General features: G+C 40.7%; 1 protein-coding gene across 2 annotated transcripts in view; it reads right to left on the reverse strand.

The window, feature by feature from the left end:
* DNAH9 (dynein axonemal heavy chain 9) overlaps positions 1–19154 on the reverse strand; it is a gene marked incomplete at both ends in the record, with an annotated part of 338928 nt that overhangs the window by 189388 nt on the left and 130386 nt on the right. For both annotated transcript variants that reach the window (XM_081272229.1, XM_081272228.1), the window contains 5 exons: positions 1685–1793; positions 3304–3431; positions 8124–8334; positions 15414–15701; positions 16608–16746. In XM_081272229.1, coding sequence (XP_081128355.1) covers positions 1685–1793; positions 3304–3431; positions 8124–8334; positions 15414–15701; positions 16608–16746 — 875 coding nt within the window. The remainder of the gene's footprint in view (positions 1–1684; positions 1794–3303; positions 3432–8123; positions 8335–15413; positions 15702–16607; positions 16747–19154) is intronic.

Below are 19154 nucleotides of genomic sequence, written 5' to 3' on the forward strand. Positions count from 1 at the left end.
CTTGGGAAGAAAGAAAACTGTGACTGATCAGCAAAACTTGTCATAATGAGGGAGAGTGCAGTGGATTGAATAATGGTCTCCTAAAAGATATGACCACATCCTAACCACTGGAACCTGTTACCGTGAATTTATTTGGGAAAGGAGCCTTTGCAGATAGATGTAATGAAGCTAAAGGTCTTGTGATGAAGTTACACTGGATTGTCTGGATGGGACCTTTACAAGTGTCTTTATACGAGATAAAAGAGGAGAGATGAATACAGATGAGGGAGGCAGAGGTTTGGAGTTATGGGGACCATAAGCCAAGGACAATCGAAGATGGATGAAACAAACGGGGTGCTCTCCTACGGCTTTGGAGGAAGTGCAGTCTCAATGATCTTGGTTCTGGATATCTGACTTGCAGAAAGGTGAGAGAATAAATTTATGCCGGTTTGGAAGCCACCAAGTTTATGATGATTTATTACACTTGTTACTGCAACCAACACTAAAACAGAGTGGGAGAGAACTCTCCTGACCTGTGTTCACCAACCTTAATCCAGGTTCTTGAAGGGGGACCCTGATATTGAGGTAGAGATCAAAAAGTTTCTCTTTTTTTATTATGAGTTTTTATTTTATTATTATGTGATGAAATACTTTAACAGCTTTATTTAGGTATAATTGATATACAAAACAGATGAACTACTTTAACAACTTTATTTAGGCATAACTGATATACAAAACACTGTGCACTGAAGTAAGCCAATCCCCCAAAACCAAAGGCCGAACATTTTCTCTGATAAGTGGATGCTAATCTATAATGGGGAGGGGGCACGGGATGAGTGGAGGAACTTTGGATGGGTGCAAAGAGGAGGGGGAATAGGGGGTATGGGGGTAGGAAAGATGGTGGCATGAGACATTCATCATTACCCTAGGTACATGTATGATTGAATGAATGGCATGACTCTATTTGGGGCACAACCAGAGAAGTGAAAGATTCTGCTCCATTTGTGTACAATGAATTGAAGAGCATTCTGCTGTCATATATAACTGATTAGAACAAATAAATAAATAAACACTGTACATATTTAATGCAAACTATTTTGATGAATTTGGGACACCCAAATCCACCTGTGAAACCATCACCACAATTAAGTTAACAAGTGTATCCATTATTTCCAAAATGTCTTCACCCTGCATAACTGAAATTTTGTACCCATTCAGCAAAATCTCCCTTGTGCCCTCCTGCCCAGGGCCTGTCAATTACCATTCTCCTTTCTATTTCTTTAAATTTGATTATTTCCCCAAATCAGTTCTTTTAACCTCTAGGCTCTGCTAATGAATTTAGTTAGCAGAGATACAGGAAAATGAAGGTAATGTTGCTATTTTCCATGAGGATTTATTGAGAAATGATGATTTGACATGGAGGCTAGAATGAGCCTCAAAGTAGCCTAATTTGAGACACTTCTGTGCAGTGGACATTTGTCCGGCTTGCAGGCTATTTCCCTTCCCATTGCTACATTTCTGAATAAACAAAACCACTGACTCTGGTCTTATAGTGCCCATTTCCCCTTGTGAATGTGGATGAGTCCTGAGAACTAGGCTGGAGTTTTGGATGAGCAGGTTTCTGACTTCCTTTAGAGCCAGAGAAACCCAATGTCCAGATCAAAGTACCCATCTCAGTTGAGCTGCTTTACCCGCAGGACCATACCTGCTCTGGAGACGGTTGCTGGAGTGGCCGTGCGCAGGTGGCTGATCTCAAAGAGGAGCCTCATTGTGGGGTTAAGAGGAATCCTCTCATTGCTTGCCAGGGTCAGCACCTGGAAACCACAGGAGGGATATCCCATTAGGGAGGTGTTAGGACACACTGCCAGCTGGTGAGGATTTGGTGGGTTATTATTATTATTATTGTTGTTGGTGTGGGTACCGGGCATTGAACTCAGAGGCACTCAGCAGCCACTGAGCCACATCCCCAGCCCTATTTGGTATTTTATTTAGAGACAGGGTCTCACTGAGTTGCATAGCACCTCTCTTTTGCTGAAGCTGGGTTTGAATTTGTGCTCCTCCTGCCTCAGCCTCCCGAGCCCTTGGGAATAAAAGTATGTGCGACCTCGCCTGGCTTGGTGGAATATTATTGATTGGGTTATGGATGATCTATGGTTTGAATAGGTTCCCTGGAAAGCATGTGTTGGAAGCTTAATTCCTAATGCAATTGCATTGAGAAGTAAGGCCTTCAGAGGTGATGAGACTAAAAGGCATCCACCTTCATAAATGGACCAATGCTAATTTTAAAAGGGTTTGAGGCTGCAGTTCAAGTCTCTGCTCTCTTGTGCATGCTTTCTTGCCCTTCCCCCTTCTACCATGGGATGAGCACAGCAAAAAGGCCCTGAGCCCTGGATCTTGGACTTTCTAGTCTCCAGAACTGAGACAAATAAATATCTTTTCTTTATAAAATTCCCACTCTCCAGTATTCTGTGAAAGTAACATAAAACAAAGTCAAGATGACTATTTTCTTCTTTTTGATTGTAAGTACTTTCTAAATTTTCTACAGTAACTCTCTTTCTCTCTTCCTATCTCCCCTCCACTCCTTCCCCTCTGTCCTCTGTGTGTGTGTGTCTGTTGAATCAGGGGAAAAAAGTTATTTAAACAGTGTAAATCGGTGCCAATAATTTGAGTGAACGAGACCATTCTGGAATAATAAAACTATTAAAAGAAAAGAGCTTCAGTTTCAAGTTTCTGCTCTTCCTTCTTAAGTGGTCTCACTGGGAGGGTGTGCATTTGTTCTAATGGTTCTGTGAATGTTGCAGCCATCTGAACACTTCCAATGTGGATGGGCTTTCTGAACGTGTCTAGCTGCCAGCTTAACAGACGTTTTACAGGCCGTTCAGTTAGCTTTCATTGTTTTATGAAAAAAATAACAGAGACTCACAATGGATAGATATTTACCGCTATGGAGGTAGTTTGACGGGCTCAGAATGTTTCTGATCCTTCATTTTCTGATTTTTAGAAAAGGAAAAGTATGGGGAAGAAAAAAAGACTTGAATAGATGATTTATGATTTCTTTCCGTTCTGAATGTCAAATGAATCTGCAGGCAGAAGTTTCTGAAGGAAACAGAACACCATCCCAAAAGTGGGCCCTTGAAGCAGTTCAAGGTGGGAACATAATCAGTCAGTCCTGAGATGTCTGCAGAAGACACCGGCAACAGCTGCAATCCCTGGGCCAGCCACTGTGAGGTGTCTAGATTTCCAAGTGCACCTGCGGCATGGAGCACTGGCTGCATTGATGGTTAGGGATGACATGGGGATTTCCCTCCCCGCTTGCTTTGATACCTTGTTGTCATCCATGACAGTATTCAGAGACTCAATCCACATTGGATCTATGTCACCATCCAGTAAAATCCACTTAGGTCCATCATGGGAGATGTTGGCGAGCTCCCGCATGATGGAAGAGAACAACCCTAAAAGGAAGCACTGGTAACTTATTTTCCATTCGACATCAATAATCTTTGTCTTAACAAAGCTTTGCCCCACTAGCACTCAAAAGGAGGGGTAAATAGAACAGGTAGATCAGACGAGGCTCTGTGTCTTGCTCTACCGAAAATTCTCTTTGACCACACCAGAGGTGCGCTCTCTCTGGGTCTCAGAGTAACTTCCTGTGAATCATTTCAGCAACTGACTGTAACATGACAGAATGACATTTAACTTGGTTAGGTGAAATTTTCACCCTTCATAACTGCAGCCCTGGTAAATCTTGCCTAAGACAGGACTTGGGCTTCTCCCTTGATTCATATTGTCATTACATGAAATTTAAATACTAACTTAGATTGAATTGATTTTATGATATTAAATTTTCCCACTCAATAATACAGTTTGCCTTTCTTTTTCTTCATTTATTCAGTTATTGTTTTATGTCTACCATAAAATTTTATAGCTTTTTTTTTAATATATCAGGGATTGAACCTGGGGCCCTTAACCACAGAACCACATACACAGCCCATTTTTAAAATATTTTGAGACAGAGTCTTGTGCTAAATTGCTGAGGCTGGCTTTGAATTTGCAATCCTCCTACCTCAGTCTCCTAGTCACTGGGATTACAGATGCCTGCCACCATGCCCAGAAATTTTATCACATTTTAAGTATACCTCTTTAGTTAAGGATATTCCTAAGTATATCATCTTTTTGATTGTTATTGTGAATGGGATTTTCTCCCCCTATATTTCCATGTTTAGGTGGATATTTCTTGTATAGAATATAGAGATAAGCTATGAAATTTTGTATATTTATTTTATGTTTGGTTAACATTAATAAATTTTCTTATTAACTCTAGTGACTTTTTTTCAACAATGTCCTGTGGGTTTTCTAAGCATAAAGTTGCAAAATGAGCAAAACAATAATGTTTCTCTTCTCTTCCAATTTATGCCATATATTCCCTTTTCTTATCTTACTGCATTTTCTAGAATATCAGCAGACAGTGCTGAATAATAATATTGCTAATAGGCTCAGTAACTTTTTCTGATTTTAATGGATGACTTTAATATATCATTATTCAGAGTAATTTCTTTTTCCTCTTCACTTGAGCTACCACATTTAAGGGATATCTTTCTATTCCTATTTTGTTTAGAACTTTCAGTAATGGCTTTAGGTTTTCAGTATCTATGGGTTCATCAAATAATTTTCTCCTTTAACATGTCAATACTTTTAGCTAATGCTTAAAAAAAATTGATCTATCCTTATATTCCTGAATAGATTCTACTTTGTTTAATTGTGTCATTCTTTTTTTTAAATAGTAGTTAATTTTTATTCTAATTCTACCATAGGCAAGAACACATAGAATTCATAAGTGCAAAGTTTTTCTGGTTCTTGGATATTTTATTTGTACCTATTTGACTCAAGATATTTTATTTGTACCTATTTGACTCAATGATATTTTTCTTTTTTTTAATTTTTAAAAAATTTTAGTGCATTACAATTATCCATAAGAGTGGGGTTCATTTTGACCTATCCATAAATGTATATAACATAGTTTTCTCCATTTCAATCCCTAGTACTATGCATTTTCCTCTTCTTTCTCCTCAGCCCCTTCCTGTAGGCAATTAGTCTCCCTTTTATTTATTGATTTTGTAAGTTGATACACTATTCCAGCTGTATTATTCTTTTGAGATTCTGTTGGATTCTATTTACTGATATTTTATTTAGAATGTTTGCATCTATATTAATCTATATCAATGAGTAAAACTGAACTTTTATTATTATGTTTTTGTTGTTCCACATGCAAGTTGATTTAAAGATTATTCGGGGGCTGGTGTGCTCAAGCAGTAGCGCTCTCGCGTGGCATGCGTGGGGCGCTGGGTTCAATCCTCAGTACCACATACAAATAAAATAAAGATGTTGTGTCCACCAAAAACTTATATAAAAAATTTATTTATGATATTTATTTATAATTTATTTATGATATTAAATTTTCCCACTCAATAAAACAGTTTGCCTTTCTTTTTCTTCATTTATTCAGTTATTGTTTTATGTCTACCATAAAATTTTATAGCTTTTTATATTTGTATATATATTCAAAAATTCTCTCTCTTTAAAAAAATATATGTATATATAAAAAAGATTATTTGGGCTCCATAAAATAAACTAATTCAGAGCTATCCTTTTATGATTTTTGAAATTACTTGTTTTTGGTCTTTTACTTTCTGTATATTTTGTTTAAATTAGGTTACTCAACTTTTCTACTTGTTGAATACATGTTGTTAATTTATATTTTGCTAGGTGATCTTATATTTCTTCTAGTTTTTCAAATATGTGTCATCTACTTATATACGCTAATCTTGTTTATATTTACTATTATATATCCTTTCTAATTCCTAATCATATATAAGTATTTACCCATTTCCCCATTAATTATGTATACAATGAACGTATTGTTCTTTATGTAAAAATGTTCATATTTATCTTCTCTATGATTTGTTTTGCATCTGTTCAGACTAATTTCAGATTTTATCTTTCTTAATTTTCTTTTACTCATTTTCTTCAAGTTTAGTTTGAGCAATCGCTTAATACAGATGCTAACTTATTTCTAGCCTACCTTCCATGATAAAATTTTTCCTTATAGGGTTTAGAGGTATTCCATGGATTTCATATAAAGTATTATTTTTATTAATTCTGAGAGGCTTGGGGAATTTAACTTTGTTTTGGATCCAGAGGTAGAGAACATTTCTTGATATAGAAGTAGTAAAATTAGTCTGGATAATTTTCTTGTTAGTTGTTTTTAATCCTGTTGCAATATCAGAGAATGTGGCCTATAAATTGATGCTTTTGAATTAAATATAGCTTCCTCTGAAGCCAACAAAATTTTTAATTTTTGGAAATGTTCCATGAACCAACTAGGAAAAAATATTTTCTATTTATAGGATGCAGAGTTCTGTGACTATGTGTTATATTGAGCTTGATGATGTATTTACAAATTCCTTTCTATATATACTTATTTTTCTGTCTCCTGGAATTTTCTAATTTTGAAAAGAGTATACTAAAATAACCCACCATATTTTATTTTTATCAAATTTTTCCTAAAATCTTTACAAGCCTATATGCCATTTACTTTACAGATATCTTATTCAGTGACTACAGATTTGTGATTATTATATCTTTGTTAATTTCACCAACTTCAATGCATACATTTAATAAAAATTTTAGTCATAATCCCAACAAAATTTAAAATGTGGAATTATATTATTGAACTTAAATATAATATGGAAAAGGAAGTGCCTAAGACTATCCAACATATTATAAGACTATTGAAGAATATCGAAGAACTAACCTTATCAGGTATTAAAATATGCTATCAAATGATTGTTACTAAAATAGATTGACATTAGTACAGGATTAGATAAGTAGGGGAGTGGAACACAACAGAAAGCCCAGAATCAGAACTCAGCACGTAGAATTTAATAAATGACAAGCTGGTGTTTAAATTCAGAGGGAAAGGATGGTTTATTTAATCAATGATACTGATACTAGCACAATCAATTACCCATCTGGAAGAAAATAAAGTTCATTTTCTATTCTACCTCATACTAAGCCCCAAAATAAATTCCAGATGGATTAAAAAAATGTTAATGTAAAAAATCCTTATTGACCAAATTTATGATACTACATCTGTAGCTGAAAATTAGAAGGAGTTATAAACTAAATAGGAATCCCAGATGCTAAAATGACTAGACAGACATAATTTTCCTTTTTTTTTTTAAAAAATATGTATGGCTCAATATGCCATAAAAAGTCTACGGAGCAAATGATCCATGGGGAGGGGGGCATTCGCAGTGTGAATAACAGATGGAGAGTTAATATCTTTGATATATGAAGAATTCTTACCCACTGATTCAAAATAACAGGGAGAAATAAAACACAAGAAGACCAATGAGAATGAAAAGATGCTAGGCCTCACTAACAGTCAGTGAAATAAAAATTAGAGATGCTGCTCATTACAATTTCCCTGCTCCAGGCTTTTGACGGACGCTCCTAAATTAAAGACATCCAGACAGTTTGGCTCTGATGAAGGCAGACATTGAAACAGCAGGCGGGAGCTGGATTTCCTCATTCTAGAAGCACAGAGTCAACAAGGGTCCTGGGTCCTTTTAGTTACCATGGAAGGGAATAGGGAACCCTCTTGAGGTTGAAAGGACATCTGAGCGTCATCACCAGGGACCTGCCGAGAGCGGTGTTCCCTGGCATGCAGCCTCCCCATCACTGCTGGGGCCCTGCTGATGGGGGACAGGTGTGCCTGGGGCATGCCAGCCTGCACCCCTTCTTTGGAAGTGAACCGTGGGCTTCCTTACCTCGCCACGCCTGGCAGTGTAGGGACTCCACGCTGTTGTGGGCTCCAGAATCATGAAACTACAGTTGAAAACCTGCCCTGCTTTATTTTATTTAGGAGACCTTTCCAAAAGGCAACTGAAAGAGGTCTCCAAGGAGGGAAAACATCTGAAAAGCTGGGGTTCCCTTCCAGCCCAAACTGGTTTCCTCCTTTTCAATGGCATTCATGTCTCCTGTGGTCCCAAGTTCATCATTCAAAGCCCTCTCTGCTGCAGTTCACCCCAGGATATTGAAACCTGTCCAAAGAACTGCAAGGATAGCAGGAGACCCACTCTTACCATCCTTCCATTCTCTCGTGGCCGGATTGATGATGCCAAAGAGTTCATCATTTGTGACTGCTTTGGGGTTGAGGTCGGTCCAGACAGGGCGACGTTTCATGATCTGATAGGTCTTGTGCAAGGACCTCAGCACCTGTGACTTGCCGGTACCAGCCGCACCCACCACGAACACGGAGTGCCTCACTGCCAGCAGCTCCTCCAGCTGGACCACCTGTGGGAACAGGAAGATGGACCTGAGGGACCAACTTGTCACTCAACTACATGCCCACGGGAGCCAGTCTGAGGTGGGAACTGCAGTCAAAACAGGAAGCATTATTTACCCCCAAAATGTATTTGGAATGAGTTTGGGATATAAGGGCAACACAATTTATTTATTCATGTGTTCCTCATGCAGTCATGTAATTATTAGTCACCAATGGAGTGCTAGACAGTGTTCCAGAAGAGGGAGATTGATTTGCAATCCCATAGTCTGATGGAGAAGAAAGTCAGGTTGACAATTCTGTTCCCCAGTATTATGAGGGTATGAATATGTACAAATACATAATAAAGAATCCCAGTATTCTGTGTAATGTACCAATAAAAAACTAAAAAAGGAAAATCATGTTGACAAATTATTATGATGTAAGGTGACTATTTATTTGTTTTGGTACTAGGGTTTGAACTCAGGGGTGCTGAGATACATCTGCATCCCTTGTTATGTATTTATTTTGAGACAGGTATGGCTAAGTTGCTGAGGCTGGCCTCCAACTTGAGATCCACTGCTCCCAGCCAATAGAGGTATTTCTTTAGTGCTATGGGAATGGAGAGGAGGAAACAATTGATTTTGAAAATAATGGGAACAAGGAAGAATTCCCAAAGGAGGGTGCATTTGAGCTGGAGGCCCAGGATGAGTAGGAGTTTATCTAGAAGATGCCCAGGAGGGATATTTCAAGTAGAGGTAACCCTAACCCTAATCCTAACAGATCATCAAAGTCTTGCAATGTGACAGAGCCTGATGTGGTTGGCTGGATGGGTTAGTGGGATGGAGGACAGTGGTGGCATTGAAGGTGACTCTTGGTCTGCCTGGCCTCCAGGTGCAGCTTTCCACAGTGTCGTAGGAGTAAACCTACAGGAATCAGGTCACTGTTGTCCTTCTGCTCTTCAAAGGTTCTCCATACCTTTGGTGACAAAGACCTAAATCCTGAGACTGGTTTACAAGGCCCTTTTGCAATGTGGCCCAGGTCTTATCTCTCATCCCCCAACCTGCACTTTCTATCCTAACAACTACTTGGAGCTCTTCAATCGATGATTTTCTTCCCTGTGCCTTTGAATGTACTCTGCCTCCTGTTTGGAAGTCTCCCTTTTTCCTGCCAGCCTCTGGCCAATCCCTGTGGGAAGGGGTGTGCTGGACCTATAGCCTGCAACCTAGCACTTGATGATATCGCAGTAGTTACTTCTCTGTCTCAGCACTTGCTGATCAGTTCACTGAAGGTACACAAGGCTGGGCTTCCTCTCTGTCCTTCCAGTGTCTTAATAGAGAATCTGGCACATGCCAAGGACTGAACAAATATTGGTTGAAAATATGAAGGATGAGGCTGGGCACGGTGGTGCACACCTGTAATCCCAGCAGCTGAGGAGGATTGTGAGATAGGAGGACTGTGAGTTCAAAGCCAGCCTCAGCAAAAGTGAGGCATTAAGCAACTCAGTGAGACCCTGTCTCTAAATAAAATGCGAAATAGGTCTGGGGATGTGGCTCAGTGGCTGAGTGCCCCTAAGTTCAATCCCCAGTACGCCCCCCCTCCAAAAAAAAGGATGATTGGAAAGGTCTAGATTTTTATATCATGAATGGTCTTGTGTATCATGAGTCAAAATATTTGAATGTTTTAGTAGATCAGGTTTCTTCATATTTTGCACAATAAAACTTTCTCAGGAGAGGAGTAGAAAATGCACCCAAATATTCACAGGGTGATGAGAAAATGGAAAGTTTCTGTCATGCATTTAATTTATTTATTCTATACTTTAAAATGGTAAATGTTGACTCATGCTTTAAGAATTTAAATAATACTGATGTTAAAAAGAATTTTAGAGTTGTATAGCCAGGGAAATAAGACTAGTGTCCGTAACCGGTTCAACATGAAGGCACCAGATAAATGGCTATTTTGAGGCAAGATGGCCAATTTTACTTGTGGCAGGAGAATGGACTGAGATGTTAATTTGCATTTTGTTTCCCAGAGCATCAGTGTTTTGGGGTTTTATTTTAATTTTTGTCTCTATCTCAAGGCATTACTCTTCCTGGGATGCCAGGCGTTGTGGTGCACACCTATAACCCCAGCAGCTCAGGAGGCTGAGGCGGGAGAATTGTGAGTTCAAAGCCAGCCTCAGCAACTTAGTGAGGCCCTAAACAACTTAACAAGAGAGAGATAACTTATCTCAAAATAAAACGTAAGTACGAGCTAGTGGGCTTGTTGCAGAATCTTCCCAGAAACTAATGAGGAAAGAGAATCTTCAAGGGAGTGATGCTTAAGTCATGAAGGACAAAGAGTCACCATGTAAGGACCAGCAGGGGGAAGCCGACCAGGTAGAGTGAGAGCATTAAGCTTGGAGGGAAGGGAAAAATGGGAGGATGGTAGAAGATGAGATTAAGCAGGGTCAGACATGCAAGGATTGGTAGTTGGTGTTTTATTCTGAGTATGATTGAAAACATTTGGAGGGTTTTAAACATGCTGTTGACCTGAGGTCATTGGGTTTTTAAAAAGCAAAGAAGAGGAGGAAGAAGAGGAAAAGGAAGATGAGGAAGAGAAGAGGAGGAGGAGAAAGAAAAACAGGAGGAGGACAGGGAGAGTAGTGGTTGTGGGGTTTCTTGCTGCTGAGTAGAGACTATGTTATACTCCCAGGTGCTACAGTTTGGATAAGAGGTGTCCCCCGAAAAGCTCGTGTGTGAGACAATGCAAGAAGGCTTAGAGGAGAAATTATTGGGTTGTGAGAGCCTGAACCTAATCAGTTAATCAATCCCCTGACAGGATTGACTGAGTGGTAACTGAAGGCAGATAGGGTGTGGCTGGAGGAGGTAGGAGTTGGGGGGTGTGCCTTTGGGGTATATATTTTGCATCTGGTGAGTAGAGTCTCTCTCTCTCTGCTTCCTGAGGATCATGTGAGCCGCTTCCCTCTGCCTTACTCTCTGCCATGATGTTCTGCCTCACCTTGAGTCCTGAGGAATTCAGCCAGCTGTCTATGCACTGAGACTTCTGAAACCATGAGCCCCTCAATAAATTTTTTCTCTTCTAAAATTGTTCTGTCAGACTTTTAGTCATAGCAGTGAAAAAGTTGACTAAAGTACTCAGGTTTTTCCTTTTTTTCTCCCCAAATACAATCAACTGAACAATGGCATCATACCCTGATACTAGGAAGACTTAAAATCACTTTCTTTCAGGCGTTGTGAGGCATGCTTGTAATCGGAGTAGCTCAGGAGGCTGAGGCAGGAGTATCACGAGTTCGGAGCCAGCTTCAGTCATTTAGAGAGGCCCTAATCAACTTAGCAAGATTCAATCTCAAATTGAAACATAAGAAGGGCTGGGGAGGGACTGAGGTGGTGGCTCAGTGGTAGACTGCTTGCCTTGCACATGTGAGGCCCTGGGTTCAATCCTCAGCACCACATATAAATAAACAAATAAAATAAAGGTATTGTGTCCATCTACAACTAAAATAATATTTAAAAAAAAGAAGGGCTGGGATGTGGATTGGTGGTTAAGCATCCCTGGGTTCATTCCCTGGTGCCAAACAACAGCAACAACAACAACAACAAATCATTTTCTACTGAGGGACACCTAGGCTGGTTTCATAACTTGACTACCGTGAATTGTGCTGCTGTAATCATGAATGTTCATGTATTACTAAAGTATGTGGGTCTTAGTTCTTCTGGATAAATAACAAAGAGCAGGATAGACAGGTAAATGTGGTCCATATACACAATGGAGTTTTAGTCAGGCATAAAGAAGGAATTATGTCTTTTAATAGTAAATGGATGAAACTGGAGAAAATTATGTGAAGTGTAAGAAGCCAAAAGCAGAAAATTGAAGGTTGTGTGTTTTCTCTTCTATGCAGAAGCTAGAGAGAAATAAAGGATTCAGAGAAAGTGGGTGGTGGGCTGGGGATGTGGCTCAAATGGTAACGCGCCCCCCTGGCATGCACGGGGCACTGGGTTCGATCCTCAGCACCACATAAAAATAAAATAAAGAAAAAGTGGGTGGTGGAAAGAATCTCATGAAAGGGAGGGGGGAGCAGTATAGGAAGGAGAGTGAGAGGGCAGAGGAGGGATGAATGAAAGTACCCACACTGGGCCATGTGCAGGTAGGAGCAGATCATAATGAATTTCACTTCTATGTAGGACTATATGCCCAGTGAAAAATAAATCCATTGAAAATCACTTCCTAATTCCACCTTTTTTTTTTCATTTCAGCCACTTTCTTGAGATATATTTCACATACCATAAAATTCAACCCTTCAAAGCATTCAATTCCATGTAGGTCTCTGCATAGGGTAGGAGGAGAAGCTCTATGGACGTTATCAGACCTTGGCCTTCATCTTTGTCCCTTCCCCTGTGGGTGCCTGAGCTGGAACTGGCCTTCTATTGAGGGCTCCAGAAGAGAATGGAGGGTTCTAATTTGGGATACCAATACCCCTATAGTAGCCTCTGTTTCCCCCAAAGAACTTCATTAAATTTTCTTAAAGACTTTCTTTTTGGCTTTGAGTTAAATGCCTGTTTGTAGATGGCCTGAGTTGCTTGGGAATTGGGAATTGAAAGAAGATAATGTGAAAAGAGTATGGAAAGCCAAGTAGCAAAATTATAGGGTCAATAGATTTGATGATGCTTCCCCCACCCCCGGCTATGTTGGTTCTCTTTCTCATTCCTGCCCTCCTGAAACTCCAAGCCCAGAGTTTCTCCAGGGTTCTGCTTGGCAGAATAGCTGCCTCCTGGCCCCTCTTTCCCCAAAGCCCTTTCAAAGTGTTCTGCAGCCCCCTCTATTCCATTGGATCTAACCCTCTTCCAGAAATGTATTGTAATGCTCCCTTTCAAGTTTCTAGTACTCTAGGAGTCTATTCCTCTTTCTTAAAAAATAAAGATTTGTAGTACGTAGTACCACTTTTAAAGGATTCTGGTTTGCCACCAGAGCCTCACACATCAGCTTTGAGAAATTATTTCCCCCAAATTCAAGCGGACAGTGCAAATAAAAAGTGGATAGAGGCATCATCTATTCCAAGTGGAGAGTCTCGACTTTCCTTTTAATAGAAAATCAGGGAGCAGCTGTTACAAAGAAGGGTAAGGAAAGAAGGAAGCAAGATGTTACCCAGCTGTTAAGTACACAGAGAGAAAGGGTAAGGCTCTGAAAGGGAAAAAAGATGCAGAATATGGAGGAAGGACGTGCCATGACCAGATCCCAGAAGGTCTAGCAAGATGTGGGCTGTCCTGATTCTAAGACCTCATCCTTAGCACACGGTATCCTGAGAACCTCATCGCATTTAACACATCTCTGGGGTGAGACTGTCTCTTAGGATTAGACCCTTTAGCAGAAAGCTCTTGACCTGGTCCCATATTGTCCTTTGAGTCTTATTGCCTGAGTCCTGCTCTCCCCTACTCTGGCGCCCATCGCCTTAATACCATTGCCTTTAGCAACACTGGACTTCCTGCTGATGCCTGTACCATCTGTTTCCCGCAATATGCCCCTTTGCTGATCCTTTTCTCTCTACCTTGAAGGCCATCCTGCCCTCTTTTCTACTTCAAAAACCTGCACTCTGAACTTGGAAGGAGGGACATAGGGAGGGGAGAGATGGGGCCAACTGGCAGAAACGGTCACAGCTGCAGAGGACCGGGTGATGCTCTGCTCTCTTTCCCATAAATGAAAGCAGGCACCTGCTTGCCGTAAGGAGGAGATATTTCACTTCATCCTTAATTCTATTTATATATATTTGGGGCTTAAATCTCTAGCAGTGAAACTACTGTGTACCAGAAACAGGTTCTGGAGTGGAGTAGAAGGGACCTGCCCCTGAGCCATAGTTCCTGCAGGGGGAGCACTTTCTCTCCCAGGAGATATCTTAGTGGAGCACCTTAGAAAAGTAAAATGCTTCATCTGCATCCTCTGCCTTAGGGGTTGTTGAGGGATCAAATGTGATACAGAATATAAAACCACCAGCGAACTCTAAAATGGTGCTCACGTATTTCTTACACATGTTATCGCACAGGAAAACAATCTGTCCACATCTATTTGAACTTCAGGACCCCCGCCCTTCTTTGTGGCACTTGTTTCCTCCCACTCTAAGCTTTAATTATACTACATGTGCAGGCATTTCTACTACCACGACATTTTATTCATCCTGAAAACATTGCCTTCTGCACCATGACACTGTAAAAAGACAGACCTGTGGAAAAACAGGGTGGGGATAGGCCATTCAAAATATGGAGAATTTTGTATGCAAAGCCCTCAAAACTCAAAAACTGAGTTCTAACCCCAGTGAAAATGCTACCGCAGTTAATTCCCTCAGCAATTGCACCCTGTCTCACAGTCAGTACATCCTTTGCACCCTTAAACCTGAGATCCCGTGCTTCTTTATTCCAGGGGTGGATGCTGAGTATGTTTGATTTTGATAGAGATAATATTAATCACAATTGAGGATCCAGTTCAGATGGAGCCTTCTTTACTAATTCACAAAGGGGAGATGGCTTTACAGGTCCTTCGCCTGCAATTGCAGCCCCCGTAGCAGACAAAGAGCCATTCAATGCACACTGGCTCCTACAGCCACTGAGCTAGTTCTATTTGTACTAAAGGTCCAGCTTTGTCCTTCAGGTCTTTACTGTGAAATCCATCAGTTTCCTCTTGATGCAGATGGTAGGGTTTTCTTCATTTTTCTCTGATAGAAAGGGGGAGGGAAGGATAGGATCATATAAAGAACCAATCAAATATAAATTAATAGACAAGCAAAAGGCAGTCGTGTGGAGTTGAGGAAGGAGAAGGGGAGGGGGGGGGAGAATGAGAGAGAAAAAAATGAGAGGGGGAAAAGGTGGGATCGTGAACTGAAATCAATTTCCATGCATGCATGAGTTTGTCGGGATGAACCCAACTACTGTGTATAACTATAAAGCTCTGATAAAAAAAAAAAAATAGCAACCAAAAAGAATGGCTGAAATGGATTAAACTACTTCTAACTGGATAATCTCTGTGTAGCTAAAGAAACCCTTTGGATTAAGGATGAAGGGACAACTCATGGCCTGAGAACAAAATGAAGAGAGCAGAGCTCAAGAGGACAAGCATCACGTACCTTGAGCACAAAGTTGTCCTCAGCCTGGAGCTTTAGGTCCACGACCGCCTTCCTGACCAAGGCTTCGAAGTCCAGGTTTCTCCTTCGGGGGACATCCAGGGCAGGAAAGAGGTCCCCAATCAAGCCCATGAACACAGGCATGTCATCTGTCACAATCTTGGGGATGTTGAAGTCTCGCAAGGAGCGCATCAAGACTTGGTCCTCGGGTCGGTCGGGGTCCCCTCGCTTCAGGGATCCTGCCACCACAAGTACAGACTTGATGGCCCGCAGGCCCCAGTCATAGTGATCCTGTGGGCAAGTTATGCAGATGAGACCCAAGTTACTGGGATGCAGAGCGCCATAGGCTCAGGTTACAAAATTATACATAACACATATCCTAGGTCATTTTTGGAGTCCAGGCAAATGCCTGGGAGAGGATTCAGGACTTAGAAAATCTTGATCCCAGAGTTCCAGATCCTGGTCTGGCATTTTCTGGCTCTGAGGCAGGCACAGCCCAGACAAGGGATGAGGCTTCAGGGAGAATCAATACTACAGGAAATGAGATGAAAACAGAATTTCCTCCTCCTTGGACAGAATTCAGAGGGCGGAGAGAGCCTGTGTCGTGACAGCAAAGGTGATCAATGCAAGAAGACGCCAAAGAGAAGCGAAATTCACTTGGAACAGCTCAGGGAAACTTCATTGCTGCCTGTGCCACCAAGAAATTCTCCATCCAAGGCATAAACCTTGTAGATGCTTAGACATATTTTGTTAAAGTGCTTTTCCCCTGGGAGGGGAGCCTATCTTAGCCAGAGGCTACACTGAGGGACAAACAGCAGTGAGAAGCAGGAGGCTAGCTATACCTAACTCTTTTCCCAACACCCTTTTCATTTCATGGCCCTTCAGGTAGAAACTATTCCCTCCAAGGATTTTTGTTAGCCATTTCAATGCTTCTTAGGGGACAATTATGTCTGTGAGGCGTTGCTAAGTATTCTAGTGAAAAATGGAGTTCTGTGGTTGAAGAATTTTTTTTTAAAAAAATGTTGATCTAAAAAGTGAGCACCTATTTTTATTTCAGAAGCACTCAGAGCTTGTAGTATGTTTATGGGCACAGTGATTCTCTACATTAGAAATTTCTAATCCATTGGCCCCAGAGCCTTTCCAGAGTCGGGGCCTTGGAGGGGCTTTTGTTCATATCAGCCTCCCTAGAGGTCTTACCTGTTTGGAGAGAAGCTCTTTGCACAACTGGTAAAGGGTAATGAACTTCCTGGCTAACAACCGAGCTTCGATGAATCCTTCTGCCACCAGCATGATCTCACAGATCAACTCAAAGTCTGGAACAACCATTGCACAAGGCCTGTGGGCAGGGAGACAGAGGTGGAGACAGTTTCCCAGCCACAAAGTTGAAGAGAGTATGTAGGACAAGAGACTTGACTGAGATCACACTTAGAGGCATCTGTGAGCTCAAAAACTCATGGAAGAATCTTTGCAATTATTTCATCTAAGATTTCCAAGTTAGAGATGAGTTAATTAAGGATAAAGGAAGCATATTGTCTTACTCAAGGTGATAGACAATGTTAGCAGATGGGGTGGTGCTGGGCTATAAGTTGGGTCTTGTATCTTGAGACTTATGCACTTTACACAATGCATGGATCCATAAAGCAAGTTATCCAGGTTAGACTGGGGCCCAGATTGAGGAACTGATTTTTTCTGGGTGTCTTCAAGAAGCGGAGAGTCTCCTTAGTCCTCATCCTTGAGATGTATGTATGCTCCCAATCCCAGATACTCAGGGCTTGTTCTGTATTTATTTGCAAACAAATGTAAATTTCTAGCTGAGGTCTAAGGTAGGTACCTATTAACTCCACATTGACTCAAAATGGTATATGTATGAGAACACAGAAAGAGAGTTTTGTCTCTATATAAACTTTTTTTTTCATGATTTTAAAAACTCTGGCACTAGAGGCATTTGGTTTTAAAAATGACTTATTTTTATTAGTTCATTAGGTAAGTAATTGGAGCCTAACATGGCTACAATTCTTTAACTGCGTTTTCCCTACACTGATGCAAAGACTTCAAAATCATTTCATTCAAGTCCAGAATTTTCCTTGAAATATTTTGCATTGCATTCAAATTCCAAGGAGCTACCAGATACTTATTAGATTCTCAAGATTTATTTGGTAACTTGGACAGAAGGTCAGAATAGACATTTGCACAACAGAATGTGATGTGGCCATGAGAGATAATGCTATAGAAGGAAAACTATTAAATGTCATGGGAAAACATTAATCAGTGAAGGCAAGAAACTAAACAATATAGAGTTGGATCTCAGTAATGTTCTGCCAATACAGTAGCAGAGGGGACATGCTGAGCGGTGACACTGATTATCTCTGGGTGACAAGACTGGGCTGGGGAGGAGCAGAGACTCTGGGTTCAAGCTTCAGTTTTTCCATTTACTAGTCAGGCTACTGGCCAATTCTAGCAACCAGGTTGACGATCCTGGACAACTTGCTGAATTTATCTGTTTTCCTCATACAAGGGAGAAACTAGTAGTATCTACCTCATAGGATCTTTATAAAAATTAAATGTAAAAAGTAGAGTTTGTGTTTATTGTTTTTAAAACTATTTTTTTCTCATTTTTTCCAAATTTTCTTCTATGAATATATGTGTTATACTGCGATAGTCTGAATGTTTGTGTCCTCCTAAAATGCATGTAGTGAAATCCGAACCTCCCTAATGAGGGCATTGGGAGAAAAGCCCTTTGGGTAACGGTTAGGTCATGAGGGAGGATCCCCTGTGAACTGGATTAGTGCCCTTATAATAAGAGGGCAGACACAAGGAGAACTTGGCCATCTGCGACTTGGAAGCAGGCCTTCCCTAGAACTCAATCACATTGGCAACCTGAACTCAGACTTCCACCTTCTAGAACTGAGAAAAATAAATGTCTGTTGTTTAGGTACTTTGTTATAGTAGCCTGAATGGACTAAGACAGTTCCATTTACATTTAGGGAAAAAAATGTAAAGAATAATTCTTACTTTAAAAAAAAAAAAAGAACAGCCAAGTGTGGTGTGCACTCTTATAATCCCAGTGGCTTGGGAGGCTAAGGCAGGAGAATCAAGTTCAAAGCCAGTCTCAGCAATTTAGTGAGGCCCTAAGCAAATCAGTGAGACCCTGTAAAATATAAAAAAGGGCTGGGGATGTGGCTCAGTGGTTGAGTACCCCAGGGTTTAATCCTTGGTACCAAAAAAAAAAAAAAGCACAATTTTATTTGGGGAGAGAAGCTACCTGTAATATTGTTTGTAACACCAAGCTCACTTAATAAATACTTTGCATAAACAAATAGCATGCAATGCAGTATTCTGCGGCAGTGTAGACCAGTTGTTAACATTCCAATGCTTCTTGGGCAAAGTTGGGACCTGCCTGAATGAGGAGACACCCAAACTACTCATGAGACAGGAATTTGCCATGACTGGAGTGGTTTAAAAGTGAGAGGCTAGGGGTTGGGGCTGTGCTCAGCAGTAGAGCACTTGTCTTACATGTGTGAGGCACTGGGTTCAATCCTCAGTGCCACATAAATAAAATAAAGGTATTGTGTCCACCTACCAAAAAGAAATTTTAAAAAGTGAGGGGCTAATGGACCCAGGGCCTCCCAAAGCTTCAGAAGTCTTTAAAAGTGTGGATTTCACCTGGGCAGAGAGCACTGGGTCTCACTCCAAGATATAAGACAGTGGTGTCATAGCTCCCTATGGTTTACCTACCTCTCCTAA

The sequence above is a fragment of the Spermophilus citellus genome, assembly GCF_964194105.1.
Source record: "Spermophilus citellus genome assembly, chromosome: 17".
Lineage (NCBI taxonomy): Eukaryota > Metazoa > Chordata > Mammalia > Rodentia > Sciuridae > Spermophilus > Spermophilus citellus.